The sequence below is a fragment of the Mytilus edulis genome, chromosome 9 (genome assembly GCF_963676685.1).
Source record: "Mytilus edulis chromosome 9, xbMytEdul2.2, whole genome shotgun sequence".
Lineage (NCBI taxonomy): Eukaryota > Metazoa > Mollusca > Bivalvia > Mytilida > Mytilidae > Mytilus > Mytilus edulis.
This window is the reverse complement of record NC_092352.1, coordinates 36,243,381-36,260,367: the sequence shown is the minus strand read 5'-3', so window position 1 is coordinate 36,260,367 and position 16,987 is coordinate 36,243,381. Positions and strand designations below refer to the sequence as shown.

Genomic DNA, 16,987 nt, shown 5'->3' with positions numbered 1-16,987 from the left:
GCAGTACTACATACACTTTATGGTTCACAACACATACAATACTGCTGCAGTACTGCATACACTTTATGGTTCCCAACACATACAGCATACACTTTATGGTTCCCAACACATACAATACTGCTGCAGTACTGCATACACTTTATAGTTCCCAACACATACAATACTGCTGCAGTACTACATACACTTTATAGTTCCCAACACATACAAACTTTAAAACAATCTTTATTTCATTGATATTTACAAACTTTTTTCAAATATTTAATGCTCACAAAACAATGCTGTTTAAAACATTCAGAAACAAATTGATAAAATATACATTTTCATACTGAACATAACTTTTTTTAACCTGTCAGATATTTGGTTGCAATAACTGTGTTTAATCATTCAGATCTCCATACTGTTTGTGTATTATAATGAATTTTTGACCACTTTTGCATTAGGGCAAAAAACATATTACTAACCACAATTATAGTCCATTTAATGCATTTGTTTGACAAAGGATTCCCCTGCTATAACTTTACTTTTGTATAAAAATGAGTTATTATGGATATATCCATAAGATTGAGAATGGAAATGGGGAATATGTCAAAGAGACAACAACCCGACCAAAAAGCAGACAACAGTGGAAGGCCGACGATGGGTCTTCAAGGCAGCAAGAAAATCCTGCACCCGTGGTCCTCAGCTAGCCCCTATATAAATCCAGTTTGAAAATGTACTTTTTACAATTTGTTTCTAAAAGACTACACTAAATATGGCACATATGCAATATAACATGATGTGGAATGAAATCTTACATTAGCTATGAGACAGATACTAATACATGATCATGTGACATCTTATAAATAGGCTTCCAACAATATGCTGTTTCATAAACAATGATTAAAGACATGTTCATTATGATTCAAAATACATATAGAAGAAAAGAGTAAGGCAGATTAACAACATCTTCAATGGTTCTATAAGGATAACTTGATAATAAAATTAAGATGACAAAATTTTATCAGAAAATCATGAAGCTGGAACATTTATTCTTTAATACCATTTTGAAATTGTAGCACAATAATTAGCTCAAAAGATCTTTTTTACAACAACTTCATTGATGTTTAAAAAAAACCCACAATAGACAATTTTTTATAAAAACTTACTTTTTTATGTAATGATATAGTGACTAAATTGTTTGTAATACTGTACTGAAAATCACCTGACATGCTAAAATGCAGGTGCTAAAATGAAGCTTTCAATTTTCAAAAGCAGAAAAAGCAAAATCTTGAAGCAAGATACATCATGATACATTAACGATTTTTTCTTTATAGCAAAAAAATAACACATACAAAATAAACTTAACAAAATAACATTCAGTTTTGATTCTTAAGGGAAAATTGCACTTTGATAAATAAATAAATGCAAAAACAAATATATGATTATATTTAGCCTCCTCAAATAAACATGGCAGTTTAAAAACTGTATTGTGACACAATTCACAAGACATTAAAATATTTCCTCTCAACTATTTACAAGAAAATATTTAATGAAATATTAAAAATTTTTAAAAGGGTATTTCAAACTGGGGAATATCATTATTTTTTTTAATCTGAAAAGCAGTTTTTCTTTCAAATTAAATTTTCATCTTTTTAAAACTTATCCTATCACAATTTTGGCTATCTTAAAATCTTTTAAAAATGTTCACTTATTCTTTCACTTTTATCAAAATAATTCTGTACTATGTATACATAAATTTGTGGTTTATAAATAAAATGAAGAATCATTTGCTGAGCGTAGGATAATACATCAGTAATGTGTCAATCGAGAAATACTGAACATGTGTATATCAAAAGCGAAAAAACAATTGCTGTAGTGAACATCAAAACTGGTAAAACACAATAAAGGTCTCATGGCTTGTTATTTTGAAACAGATTGTCTTACAATCAATTACAAATACAAGCCTTTCATTTGTGCTAAAGACTTGTTCTTGAAGGAAACACATGCATACCATATAATGACAGTAAAGTTTGCTGTAAAAATGGTTTTGTTAAATACTGTATCTTTACGATAATACATTACATTTCAATTAAATACGATAACAATGAGCAATATTTAATTATATATATATATATATATGGCAAATAATTATTTATAAATAAGTATAGGCACCTTACCAGAAATGGGTTAACAAACAAATAATAAAGTACATCTCGTAAATATACAATATTCAAGTGTAGGTCTTTGACCAAATCTAGTGAAAATTCCAGAAAAAACAATAAGAACTTTCAACGGAAAGATCAATAAAAATATACCATTCAATTTTATCTAGATATGTACTAGTCTCATGCTTGTTTTAATACTTCAGATAATGCAGCTTTTTGGAAAAATTAACATCAGATATTTGAGAAGAAAAATAAATCAGAAAAAAAAGTAGCTAGTAAACTTCCTCTTTTTGGGGAACAAACAAATTCCATAATGAAATTTTGACAAACTCAATGCAGTGCTAAAGGAAATTCAAGAAAAATATTGGTAAAAACTAAACCATGATGAAAACTATGTAAAAAGTATGTTATGATACAAGTATGGAATGTACCACTTACTTTCTAATGAAGGATCATTATATCGCTAATCAATTAAACTTTCATCCAATATATTTATTTCACTGGGTACAATTTAAGATTGTCATTTGAGGAGGTATGTTATTGCAGATGTAGTATGCTATTGATGTTTATTGGACATGATGGAGGTTCATCTTGGATGCCTGGATGGGGCGAGTGGTGCATTTCTGGTCACAAGAGTTACAATTCAATTATCATAAAGTAATGTATTCTGTTCATGCATGATGTTGGTCAGTAAACACTGCATTTCAACTCAGATAGACAAATTATGAATGAAAAATGGTAAAACATATATATATAACAAACAATGAAATTTTTCACATTATATGATATGATGACTGAACACACAATGGTTCTCATGTGTTTGATTGATAAATAAACAAAACTAATAAACAATTACAATGTTATTATAATCAATTACAATGTGACAATAAATAATTACAATGATATATAAACAATTACAATGTTATAATAAACAATTACAATGTTACAATAAATAATTACAAAGTTACAATATCATCAGATTTGCATTGAATGGTCAGATTTCAGGAAGAATCTGAAAGTTTGTCTTTTCCTGAATCTTTCTCTCTCAATACTGGCTTGTCATTAAATTAAGAACACTTTGTCTATTTGCTGTCAAGGCATAACATGTGTATAATACACTGATCACCTACCATACACACATCCTATAGTGTCACAAGGCACATACATTGTGGAAAGACTTGGCAATGTGAACAGAATTTATAAATACTGAACATTTATTTTTCATATATTACATCCATGTTTTTTTCAGCTATATCAACTTCGTTTTAACATATATATATATATATATATATATGCAGATATTTAACATTATGTTAATATATATCACTCATCAAGATAACAGGTAATCATCGTCATCAAATTATTGTTTTTCTAGCTGTTAAAATATTCAAATCATTCTGCATCTAGGAATAACATTGGTGTTTTAAACATGTAGTACAGTAGCTCTGTTGAGTCATGTATGTTTGTTGGAAACCAACATTTTCACAATCTCTCTTTTCTTTATATTTTGAAATTGCATTTGTGGATCAATTGGCAAGCAAAATCACATTTTTTCAGTTTAATTTCAAAATAAATGTTTGACTGAGGCCATAGGTTTTATGAAACAGTTTTTATCTAACAGCTTATGTGGTGTGATTTTTGATCAACATTTCATTATCAGCTTATTTTCTAATAAAAGTAATCTTCCTTTTATATTTCACCAGTCTCTTAATACTGTTTCAATTGATTTTCTAATGAAAACGGTCTCTTCTTGGTTTAGTTTGGAGTTTCTTATATTGTCATTTCGGAACCATCTGTTCCTTACAGGAAGAATGTTTTATATTTCTTGTCTGGTAAGAAATTTCTTAGAGAAAACATCTTGTGTTTCAAATCAGCTAACAATTGGATGACTCATCAACTGGATTATTTCTGAAGTTGTTATTCTTGTTTCCGTATTCAGAAAAAAGAATCTGAGAAGTCACTCTTGTTAGATATAGGACTATCATTCTTATGAAGTGAGTCCTCCTTGTACTGGCTGATACTTGAGCTTGGAGAGGAGTCCTTAGGATTAGAGTCCACTCTATATTTACTTATACTTGAGTTAGGGGAGGAGTGGTGTGTATCATCTCGGTATTGACTCAGACTAGACCCAGGTGATGAATCATGCCAACTCTTGTTACTTTCAATCTGCAAAAACAAAAATGTAATTTACAACAAAAATTTTGACACAGGATGGTTAAAGTGTTATATTAAGGTTTGCTTTTTTTTTAACAGTTAACTTCTTTTTAAACCATGATTATACCTAATAAAATTTAAGAACAGTGTTCAAATTTTCACTGAAGTTGCACATATTTAATTTGTTGACGGGAAATAACTAACAGAAATGTCTTGTAGGGTTCATTTAAACTTTTTCGTTAATATTCTACAGGGAATGTATACATTAAATTGCTATCAATGTTATTTTCTATAACATTTCCTTTTCTGATGAACCTCTTCCGTGGTCTTGAGGTAGCATGTTTGCTACCATTGTGGGTAATTATGGGTCTGAACCCTTGTCAGTTTTAATATGCTTTAAAAAGCACTTGGCTTTGATGTTTCTCTGTAAAGCACTTGGCTCTGATGCTTCTCTGTAAAGCACTTGGCTCTGATGCTTCTCTGTAAAGCACTTGGCTCTGATGCTTCTCTGTAAAGCACTTGGCTCTGATGCTTCTCTGTAAAGCACTTGGCTCTGATGCTTCTCTGTAAAGCACTTGGCTCTGATGCTTCTCTGTAAAGCACTTGGCATAATCAATAAGGAGTAAGAGCAAAGACTTGTCAGCTCAGAGTCAGAATAATGCCTCCAGGTAGGTTAACATGTCTTCCAGTGGATTGTTACCTTGTGAACTAGCAAGTTGAATATCCAGTTTTAACAATTCAATGTATTCTTCAGAATACTTTTAAGCCTTGTTACATAATTTATTTCCAGAAATGTATTTGATATATAGAAATAAATATTTTTTTTAGAAGGATTTCTTATAGCCTATCTCTCACCTCAAATTGTTGATCATTTTTCATCTCCTGGGTTATTCTTAGTCTAAGTGGTCTTTTCAATGATGTTTCACTATACTTGGATAAGTCCTGTAAAGAAATTAAGGCTTCTAAACAGTTCTATAAATGACTGAATAAATGTATTATACATGTATAAATTGTTTTACCATATATAAATTAATGCTTAAAATCATCAAAGATTTCTGCAATGTTAAGTTCTTTGTATATCTTATCTTACTGATCATTCTGGCTATAGGTTACTCTCTGTCTGTTTTATTTTTCTTGATAATAGGCAAAACCCCAAAAATTCTTAAAAAAATGTCTTTAAGGGCAATAACTCAATTAAAAAGTGCTCAAGACAGCTTTGAGGGGAATTGACAATAGGTAGATCTCAACAAATGAAATTGGTTTCCCTGTCAGGTTTTCTTTTTTGATAGTAGTGCTCCAGACAACAGACAAAACTTGCATGGGTTTCTTGAAGTTAAACTGGATACTCAAATGAAGATTGAAGGGTTGTTGTCTCTTTTACACATTCCCCATTTCCATTCTCAATTTTATTATGGTCAAGTTCACTAAGTTTAACCCATTAGTTTAAAAACAGAAGATATGTGTTACAGTTAATGGAGGACAACTGATACAAAATGACAAGCTCACTTGGCCTTTAAAAAATAATTTTGATTTAAGCATATGAACATCTATATCCTTAAAAAAGACTGTCTCATATGTTTTCATTTCACTTAATTTCTTTCATAATTTAATAACACATAGCCTTACCTAAAGATTTGAATGACATACTTTAAATCCAATAATCTAGTTAAACAATTATGAATGAAATGTACACAACAATCTCCCCCCATAGTATGGCATACATAATGTCAAAATATAGTCTTATAAATGGAGAGTCCTTACCATACCCAAAGCTCTATAAATGACAGAATGGTTATAGAAAAGCAATGTAATATAATTAGACTAGACTAAACAGATTTGCAAGTAAGAACTTATATAATACTAAATAGGTTGTACATTGCTAATAATTACATTACATGAGTCATGATATAAAATTAGAACATCTTAGCTATATTATTGTATATTTATATCAATACTACCTCTATTACTCTAACTATAATATGTTAGTGTATATAAAAAAGATGTGGTATGATTGCCAAGGAGAAAACTCTCTAACAGAGACCAAATGACAAAGAAATAGAACATTAATATGTAGACAGATGTCTCACAGCAAAAAAAAACCCTAACTGTAAAAATAAAAAGGCATACACTACATGAACAGTTGTTAAGAATTAAATTAATATCAATTTCCTTGAAAACCAATACCAGTCCTTACTACTACTCTATTAGAGCAGTCATAAATAAACATTACTTTATTTTAGTACAATTTTATTTCCCTCCTGATTGATTCATCTCTCCAATTCCCCCCTTGAAATTATATTTGAGACTTAAAATAACCTCTTGCAACTATAAAACAATGAAGAAGTGGTTTCAAGCAAATTGCATGTCTTGTGATTGGACATTCTTACATTTATAGTTCTAAAAAACAGTTTGAAATGTTTGCCTTCAACTACTTGACCTTCAAAATATACTGTCAAGCTAGTGGTGTTTTCTTTGCATATAAATTTATTTCTCTGAAAAGAATATTTTTACAGGGATTTCTAGCTTAACTTGTCAAAAAGTCAAAATAGATGGTACTTATGAATGATGCTAAGTTTAATAATTGTTTCAAGAAGTCTACTGATTTTGTAGCTTAATATCATTGAATCTTTCTAGCAACTAAAACTAGACAAGGCTTCTACACTAAAGTGTTGTGTTCAGCCACTTTTTTTGGCACTGTTCTGTGTTTAAGAAAAGAATTGCAATGTTTATCTCCATTTGACCTCAGGAATTTTATACCGTTTCATTGATAATCCTTTTTTTTTTTATTTTTCAAACTAAAAAAAATAACAACCTTTCTCATCCAATTTAAAAAAAAAAAACAAGAAAAGGGTATAACAAAACAAGCTAGACACTAGCACATTCCATTACCAGTAAACTAAGCAATAGCTGATCAATAAAATTTCGCATAATTTTAACATTCCAAAAAAAAAAATAAACTGAAGAGATTGTAGCATGCAGTTTTTTTTTCTAGCAGAAACACACCTCCTCCCCATGCTGGTGTTATAAGTAAGCATGCAGTCCTCAGAGGTCTGAGAAATCTACCTCATGGTCAGGGAAGACTGGTCTCGCCCATATTGGGGCTGATGCTTGTCCGCTATGGTATGCTGTTGGATCAGAGAGATCTGAGTCCGAATAAGCAGGATTATTTCTGAATTGTACTGTTCTTGGTAAACCTCTTGGATAAGTAACCACCTCCAATTCACGGTGAACTCTGTCCATATGTTGGTAGTTATGGGGTGTTTCTTTTCTTTTCTTTTGGTTAGACCTTCTGCAAAAGCAAAAAGTTATTAATATTTCAGGAATTTCAAAAATTTATAAAGGCTTAAATTCTAAAAATTTCACATTTTATGAACAAATTCTGCTATAATGTTTAAAGTTATTGAGATGGGCAGAACTTTTAAAAATTTATCCACATCTAAAAAATATTTTCTCAAACATCAATTTAATAAATTAAAGGTCATTCTGTCCAGAACCCAACTTTAACAGGCAAAATGTATTTTTCTAAGCCAGATCTAACCACTGCGTATTCCGTCAATTCCACCTTGGCTATACCCTAAGCAACACTACTTACCTTTTGGCAGCATAGAACCTACAGCTGAAACTGATACCAATATACCCTGTCTGTCAGCTCCACTCCTCAATACTACAAAACTTCCGACACCAATAGGACTAATATCAAACTATGATGCCCCCTCCCACCTCCAACTTTCAATACGACTTACCTTCTACAGACACCAACTACAATCATCAGGATTATTATCAATACAAACGATGCTCCTCCGCCTGCCACAGCTATCAATGGGAATGTATCTAAAATATAAACATCCCAACATAATTTGCACTTCTTTAAAAACATAAATTATATTATATTTACATTCAATTGCCAAGAAAGTAAAGTTATCTGTTTTGTTCTCAATTACTTAATTGTTCATTTAATTTTAATCTATTTTACACTGCGTGCACTAAAAGATAAGTAATATTTATGAGCTTAGGTTTGTATTCAAATTTTGGAAGCTGTCAATGTACTTAATTTCATTAAGCAAACCCATCTTTTTTATCTTACATAATTTTGTGATGTTTAGTATTGCCATAGTTACAAATTTACTAAATTATATAACAATTATATAATATTTTAAATTCCGCGAGGTGAACCAACGCCTGTGAAATCGTTTTGGTAGAGTCCCTGAAGTGGATACCTTGGTATGCCGGGTTGTCAAATCATGCAAATGAATGCAATCCTTAAATAATAATTAAAATTGACAACAACACTTCAAAAGATCTGCAATTTTATTATCTATGTCTACATGTTTCGCCTGCAAGGCAGGCTTCATCAGGACAATTTTTATACAGAAATTGAGCCCCTGAAGTACTCAAAGTGGTGCATTAAATTTGACGTCGTCATGGTGAGAGAAACAATGAAAAGTGAAAGTAGCAATACAGAGTTATAAATAGATAAGATAAATATAGAAAATTAAAGTTTGTATACAATGTAACTTGAGTTCGTTTTACTATTATATGATACATAAAATTGTTCTAAAGGCTTGGCATCTAATAGGACGAACTTCCCATGGTTCCTACCACTTCGCAAGGCTTCTCTTCCAACCTGGCCATAGTTGGAGGTTACTACTTCCCGGCGCGTCGGCAACAATAGGAAGATTATGATCAGGCGAAACATGTAGACATAGATAATAAAATTGCAGATCTTTTGAAGTGTTGTTGTCAATTTTAATTATTATTTAAGGATTGCATTCATTTGCATGATTTGACAACCCGGCATACCAAGGTATCCACTTCAGGGACTCTACCAAAACGATTTCACAGGCGTTGGTTCACCTCGCGGAATTTAATTTATTATTTAATCGTGAACCCCTGCATCCGAAAGGAACCGCCAAGCTAACAGCGCCGATCTACAGGCCACCAGCATATACATGGACCAAGGAATATTCCATACTTACAACGAAATAACAACTGAATCAAGATGACCAAGATGTCCGATACCACCTATACATCTATAAATGATAGCAGATATAAATGATTGCAGAAGAAACGTACCACGGGCGCCGATCTTAAATGAACTAGGAATTCACCATGTTCACAACTATGCCATTATACAGACCAACTACTGCAGACGATCCAAAAATTATATAGTCACCAAATAATTAACAAAGGAACAGTTTTTGACAATTTTATTATCCACAGCGGCGATCATAATCTTCCTATTGTTGCCGACGCGCCGGGAAGTAGTAACCTCCAACTATGGCCAGGTTGGAAGAGAAGCCTTGCGAAGTGGTAGGAACCATGGGAAGTTCGTCCTATTAGATGCCAAGCCTTTAGAACAATTTTATGTATCATATAATAGTAAAACGAACTCAAGTTACATTGTATACAAACTTTAATTTTCTATATTTATCTTATCTATTTATAACTCTGTATTGCTACTTTCACTTTTCATTGTTTCTCTCACCATGACGACGTCAAATTTAATGCACCACTTTGAGTACTTCAGGGGCTCAATTTCTGTATAAAAATTGTCCTGATGAAGCCTGCCTTGCAGGCGAAACATGTAGACATAGATAATAAAATTGCAGATCTTTTGAAGTGTTGTTGTCAATTTTAATTATTATATAATATTTTGTACTAAAGATAACAATAAATGAGATATGATGTTAAGGAATTTCTGTGATATCCTTACTTTTTGGTTCATTTTCTTTGCCATCCTATTAAAACCTTATGGATCATGACTCACAGAACTTCTTGCAAATAATTTTTTTCTCCTTTTAACAATTGTATTTTAATCATTAGACATATTTTGAAGAGCTGGATATGTATGAAAAACAGGATTTATTTGGGAGTGTTACATTATCTGAATATTCCAAGGTATTGTTTTACCATTTACTGGTATTTAGCAACATAATACATTGCTGTCAACACTTTAGGTAAGACTATCAGCTCGGAGAATCTTTTAACACTGAAATAACACTGCCTATCTGAGGTAACTTTTTTTTTATACATAATAGATATAGGAAGATGTGTATGAATGCCAATGAAATAACTCTCCATCCAAGTAACAATTTATAAAAGTAAGCCATTAAAGGTCAAATGCTGAATAAGACTATTTTAATACCTGAGGTATCTTGTTTACACTGAGGTTCACCACTGTTGTCAATGATACAAGCAATGTATCCATAACATGCTCCTATACATTTATCTGAAAATAACATGATTATATTACTCCAGGTTTTCAATACATATTTCATGCATAAACTTTCTTACATGTTCTTCTTGAAGTTTTCTGGAACCTGAAATTTTCTGACACAAATTATCCCCTCGCCCTCCCCTCCTAAAAAAATGCCATAAAAATTTATATTCATCTAATAGTTCCGTAATAACAGCTGCACAACCTCTGTGTATGTTCAATCTTTCTGGAAAATCTCAGTTGAAAACTATAGGATTGATGACACAAAAATGGTATCTACTTTCATAAATTTTACAGAAAAAAAAGTCAAGTTTTCGGAGTGGAAAACTGTAGGAGGATTTGTTTACACTTAGGAAGTACCAACTTATCCTTGCATGCCTGTCCTTAGCTCTACGTCACCAGACCATAAGCCATACCTACCATGGGAGAACCTCATGGGTTTTCTTTTTTTTAAATACCCCTTCAACATCATCTATAAACCGTTATTGGACTTCATACAACCCAAACAATAAAATACAATAAGAATACATCTCTGTCTCTGGGAAATGAAGTGAAAGATTTTGGCAAATCAATACAGAAATATTCACAGCAATAACATATCAACTCTAAGCAAATCTTTGGACAGAACTAGATAAATCTCGCTTAATGTGAAAACCATTCCTTCATTGGCATTTTTTATCTGAACTCCATACATTTATAGATCTATTTCACAAAGTTAACACATCATTTTTCTTTTTTAAATGCAATTCAAAGAATTCGAATTGCATTCTTACATTCATACAATAAAACTCACAACCTAATCTTTAACAAAACAACATATGAAAAAAAAACACAAATATGACAGACATGAAACAACATCAATCACTGAATATCAGGCTCCTGACTTGGGACAACTTTTGTATAAGAATTCAAATTAACATTAGAAACTAAATCTTAGAACTTAGTTAAGAGAATAATTATAGATTATTGTTGGTTATCTCAACAAGATATATTTCCTCGCTTGAGCCAGTATGGCCAAACTGAGAAAAATTGAGTTGAGATGACCAACGATAATCTGTTTATAGCTATTTTACCTATGACGACGTTGTTAATTTCACTGACAATGAGCACATGCTCCCTTAGTTTCTAGCGATAAATTTTCATATTACTCAACTCCATAGAGAAAGGAAATTATCAGTCAGCAAGATCAAAAGAAAAGTTTGTAAAATAGCGATAATAAATAAAATAACAAAACTCACCAATACATGTTGTTCCATTTCCTTTAAAGCCAAATTTACATTGACATTCAAACGAGTCTGTTGTATCCTTACACTCAGCATTATCGTCACAATTATCCTGATGTATGGCACATTCATCTATCTCACCAGTTGAACATTTCGTTATACCGCTATCAAATTTAGTACAGGGTATACATGAGCTTTGACCTTGATAAGGTTGGTGGTATCCGGGAGGACAAACTACACATTTCTCTGTTGTACTGTCATATTTATAATCTGGTGGACAGGAAACTGTGAAAAATATAGCAAAATTTATCATTGACAGTAAAACTGGAGAAAAATTGAGATAAAAAAGAAAAAGCAAAAAATCTTAAGATTTATAAATGTAATAAAATGCTAACAAGTGTACACAATATATTTATAGAGAAACTAATGGAAGAATTCAAATAGAGAAAAATATTCAACGAGTGACCGAACAACACATTAATTCACGAATGCGCATAGCGCATGAGTTAATTATCAGTGTTGTTCGGTCACGAGTTGAATATTTTTCGATATTTGAATTCTTTAATTAGTTATTCTTTTTATTACATTGGCAAATGGCCTTTTTAAAAGAAATTAATGTAAAACGTGTAAGGAACTATATTTTTTTCTTACGCATTCACAATTTGTTTTGAACCGCCGTTATTGACGTCTTGACAACGTCTATTGTTGTATAACGTCAGAAAGTGAAATAACCACATTTATTTCGTTTATTTCACATGTGAAATTATCAGTTTTTATTTAACTGGGAAATCAATGTAATAATTCATTGCAACCAATGTAATAAATATGATTATTTAGGACATTATTAAACCACAAAAATATCTTTAAATTAAAATGTATACATAGTAAAACAATGTGTTTCACTGCTTCATGTCATAAAACACCCTATAAATAAAATATGAAGTAACAACCGATCAAATATTTAATATTTTTTCCCTGAAATGGCATAAACATTTCTTAAGATGTGAAAAGGTATACAGATATAAGCACATCCAAATATTTTTGAAATTATATGGCAAGGAATCTGCATATTCCACTTGCATAGCAATTGTGAAAGGAAAGTATGGGTTTCACATAATTCAAGATCATAAATGTTTCCTCATATTCAGATAAAGAAATTCATTAAGAAACTTACCAACTGAACATTGTTGAACTGATGTAGCACCTTTATTCTGTGTACTAAAACCATAAGGACAAGGCTGACAAGTGTCCTGACTGTCATCTGATTTATATGTACCTTGAGCACAAAGTTCACATGTACCTGACACTGATAACTCTGTACCGGCTCTACAGGAATCTGGAAAGTTAGAAAAAACTATGTTATAAATTAGTAAGGAATATGGTACAGGGTGGATGTACATAAGTCATACAAGTCAATCCAATTGTGTTATGATTATCATCTTTAAAAGTATACCAAAGGTACAGGGTGGATGTACATAAGTCATACAAGTCAATCCAACAGTGTTATGATTATCATCTTTAAAAGTATACCAAAGAGCTGCATTTATAAAAGGTTGTGATTGTCTGATAACATGCTAAACAAAAGTAAATCCAACTAATGGCAAAGGTTCATTTAAGGAATAACAGTACTTTAGTTGAAGAGTTGCCACCGTCAATTGTAGATTTGACGTACGCAAAAGCAGTTTTACTGGCGACGCGTAGCGGAGACAGTAAAACGGAGATTTCGACCGTCAAATCAAAATTGACGGTGGCAACTCTTCAACTACAGTACTGTTATTCCGATTCTAATGCATTTCAAAAAGAAATAATACGATAAAACTTGGAAAAATGTCTAAATTTGACAAATAAAAAAAAATCCACGAAACTTCATGAATGATTTTGGCGCAAAGACGTCATGGGTAAACATGACGTCATACAAATGAAAACTTACAAACTGGAGGTTATTACGTTACCTGTACGCTTCAAATTCGGATAAAATAACTTTAAAACGTCAAATTCGAGGTAGGTGTTGTTTTATTTTGGGTTATATACAGTACTTGCAACCTTAGGCGTTACTATTTCAGCGATCAATCAGCGGTCATCGATCAGTCACCGATCAGTCAAGTTCGCGTCAAACTCACGTCAGCAATCCATCAGACTTATAGTTAAAGTAATTGACTGATCGGACTGATCGGACGGATAGTATCGATCGACCTTGATGACGGATTGAACTGTAATACGTCACATGATAAACTAATACAAATTAAGGAAATACAAATTAAGGAATCTTAGTTTCGTTTAATTTAATTAAAATGGCGACTCATGAAAATCGAACGTTCAATGATACATTTTGTTTATTAATTATTTAGCAAAGTTTTATGAATTGAAATGAAAAGAAATGTACAGATAAAAGCTAAATTAAAATATCATCAATAAAGATGTTTTATTTAGGTTATATATTTTCAAACCCGGCGAGTTCTAAAACGGTGACTACATCGCGATTTTGATTTTTTTTCAATAGAATGAAATTCAAAACAGTGTGGCTGTGGCCATTGATTGACACATTAAATTCATCCATTGACTGGGACAATTTAGGTGAACGTTTGTATGTAACGACCACTGCTCACTATGTACTTTTCAAAGACACTTAAACTATGGGGTTACCAAAGGTTCTCAACACCTTAATAAAGTAATTCGAAAAACTAATCAGAAATAACACGATGTTTTGATTTATATCAATTATATAAATCAAAACATAAAGGTTATTCCTGATTAATTTTTTGAATTATTTTATAATTAAAGGCGTTAAGAAACCTTTGGTGACCCCACAGTTTAAATGTCTATCGTAGGTACGTCGTGAACAGTAGTCGTTACAGACAAACGTTCATGTAAATTGTCCCAGTCAATGGATGAATTTAATGTGTCACTCAATGGCCACAGCCACACTGTTTTGAATTTCATTCTATTTTAAATTTTTGTATCCTTATCATCATAAAATTCTTTAAAAAAAAACTTATCATAATCACGGACTTTCTGTATTCCTGTCACAATCGAAGCCTTTAAAAAATTACAAAAATAAATGATGCTTTTTTTAGCAAGAAATATGAATAATTTTAAACAATGCAAACAGCATTACATTTTTCTGATAGTCTTTTTCTACCTCAATAAAAAAATAACTACTCCTAAACAATAAAAAGTACAAAAATCCAATGGTGGTAAACATAAATATATTCCTTAAAAAGAAAGAAATAATTTTCAGCAGATTAATTCTTGAATAATTCACATTTTCTACAAAAAACAAATGAATATCATTTATAACAACTGATTGCAATTGAAATTACTATATTTTCCAATATGAGAAGAAAAATTTGCATTTTAGGCTACGCGTACAAAAATTTAATATCTTTTTCCTTAAAGTAAGCATATTTTATGAAGAACAGCCAATCCTGATGTACAAAAAGTTCTCACATCATATGACGGTTAATAATTTATATCAAAATAAATCAATAACTGCATTCTTATTCCACAAAGATAAAAGTTAAAGTATTTTAATTCTCATTATATCTCCATTCTAATTAGAAGACTTGACTCAAGAATGCAAGATGGTAAAAATAACTGATTTCAAATAAAATAGCATCATTTTTTATAAAAAGAAGAATAATTTTGGTTATTTTAAACAATGCGAATAAAGTTTTAGTATGATTTCTCCGACATTCTTTTAATTTCATGAAAACAAACTATTCTAAACTATAATAAACTATAAAAAGGACAAAAATCAAATGGCGGTCAAAATTTTCAGAAAAAATGAAGAAATATTTGCATTTTAGGCAACGTGTACAAAAATTTAATATATTTTTCTTAAAGTAAGCTTATTTTATGCAGATCAGCAAATCCTGATGTACAAAAAGTTCTGAAATCATATGACGGTTAATAATTTGTATTCAAATAAATCAATAACTGCATTCTTATTCCACAAAAATAAAAGTTTAAGTATTTTAATTCTCATTATATCTCAATTCTGATTAGAAGACTTGTCTCAAGATGGTAAAAATAACTGATTTCATATGAAATAGTGTCATTTTTGATAAAAAGAAGGATAATTTTGGTTATTTTAAACAATGTTAACAAAATTTAAGTATGATTATTCTGACATACTTTTAATTTTATGAAAAAAAGCTATTCTAAACTATTAAAAGTACAAAAATCCAATGGCGGTCAAAAATTTTCAGTAAAATGAAGAAATATTTGCATTTTAGGCAACACGTACAAACATTTAATATCTTTTTTCCTTAAAGTAAGCATATTTTATGAAGAACAGCCAATTCTGATGTACAAAAAGTACTGAAATCATATGACGGTTAATAATTTGTATCAAAATAAATCAATAACTGCATTTTTCTTCCACAAAATAAAAGTTTAAGTATTTTAATTCTCATTTTGTCTCAATTCTAATTAGAAGACTTGTCTCAAGAATGCAAGATGGTAAAAATAATTGATTTCAAATAAAATAGCATTATTTTTAATAAAAATAAGACTAATTTTGGTTATTTTAAACAATGCAAATAAAATTTAAGTATGATTTCTCTGACATTCTTTTAATTTCATGAAAAAAAAAAACTATTCTAAACTATAAAAAGTACAAAAATCCAATTGCGATCAATAATTTTCAGAAAAAATGAAGAAATACTTGCATTTTAGGCAACGCGTACAAAATTTCTAATATCTTCTTCCTTAAAGTAAGCATATTTTATGAAAAACAGCCAATCCTGATGTACAAAAAGTACTGAAATCATATGACGGTTAATAATTTGTATCAAAATAAATCAATAACTGCATTCTTATTCCACAAAAATAAAAGTAATTATTTTAATTCTCATTATATCTCAATTCTAATTAGCAGACTTGTCTCTAGATGTTAAAAATAACTGATTTCAAATAAAATAGTATCATTTTTGATAAAAAGAAGATTAATTTTGGTTATTCTAAACAATGTGAACAAAAATTTAGTATTATTTCTTTGACATTCTTTAAATTTCATAAAAGAAACAACCTATTCGAAACTATAAAAAGTTCAACCAGATGCTCCTCAGGGCGCAGCTATATACGACCGCAGAGGTTGAACCCTGAACAGTTGGGGCAAGTATGGACACAACATTTAAGCTGGATTCAGCTCTAAATTTGGATTGTGATTAAATAGTTGACACAGCATAGGTTTCTGACACAGAATGAATGTGGTCTAATGAACTTAAAATATTTGTTTTGCCTTTGAG

At 30.6% G+C, this 16,987-nt stretch overlaps 1 protein-coding gene across 1 annotated transcript in view; it reads right to left on the bottom strand.

Moving 5' to 3' along the window:
- Positions 1–206: 206 nt before the first annotated feature.
- LOC139489675 (uncharacterized) overlaps positions 207–16,987 on the bottom strand; it is a 146,150-nt gene continuing 129,369 nt past the window's right edge. Inside the window, exons 65-71 of the mRNA XM_071276331.1 lie at positions 12,913–13,074; positions 11,754–12,023; positions 10,444–10,527; positions 8,042–8,129; positions 7,362–7,587; positions 5,154–5,240; positions 207–4,310 (exon numbers count right to left, since the gene is read on the bottom strand). Coding sequence (XP_071132432.1) covers positions 4,080–4,310; positions 5,154–5,240; positions 7,362–7,587; positions 8,042–8,129; positions 10,444–10,527; positions 11,754–12,023; positions 12,913–13,074 — 1,148 coding nt within the window. The 3' untranslated portion in view covers positions 207–4,079. The remainder of the gene's footprint in view (positions 4,311–5,153; positions 5,241–7,361; positions 7,588–8,041; positions 8,130–10,443; positions 10,528–11,753; positions 12,024–12,912; positions 13,075–16,987) is intronic.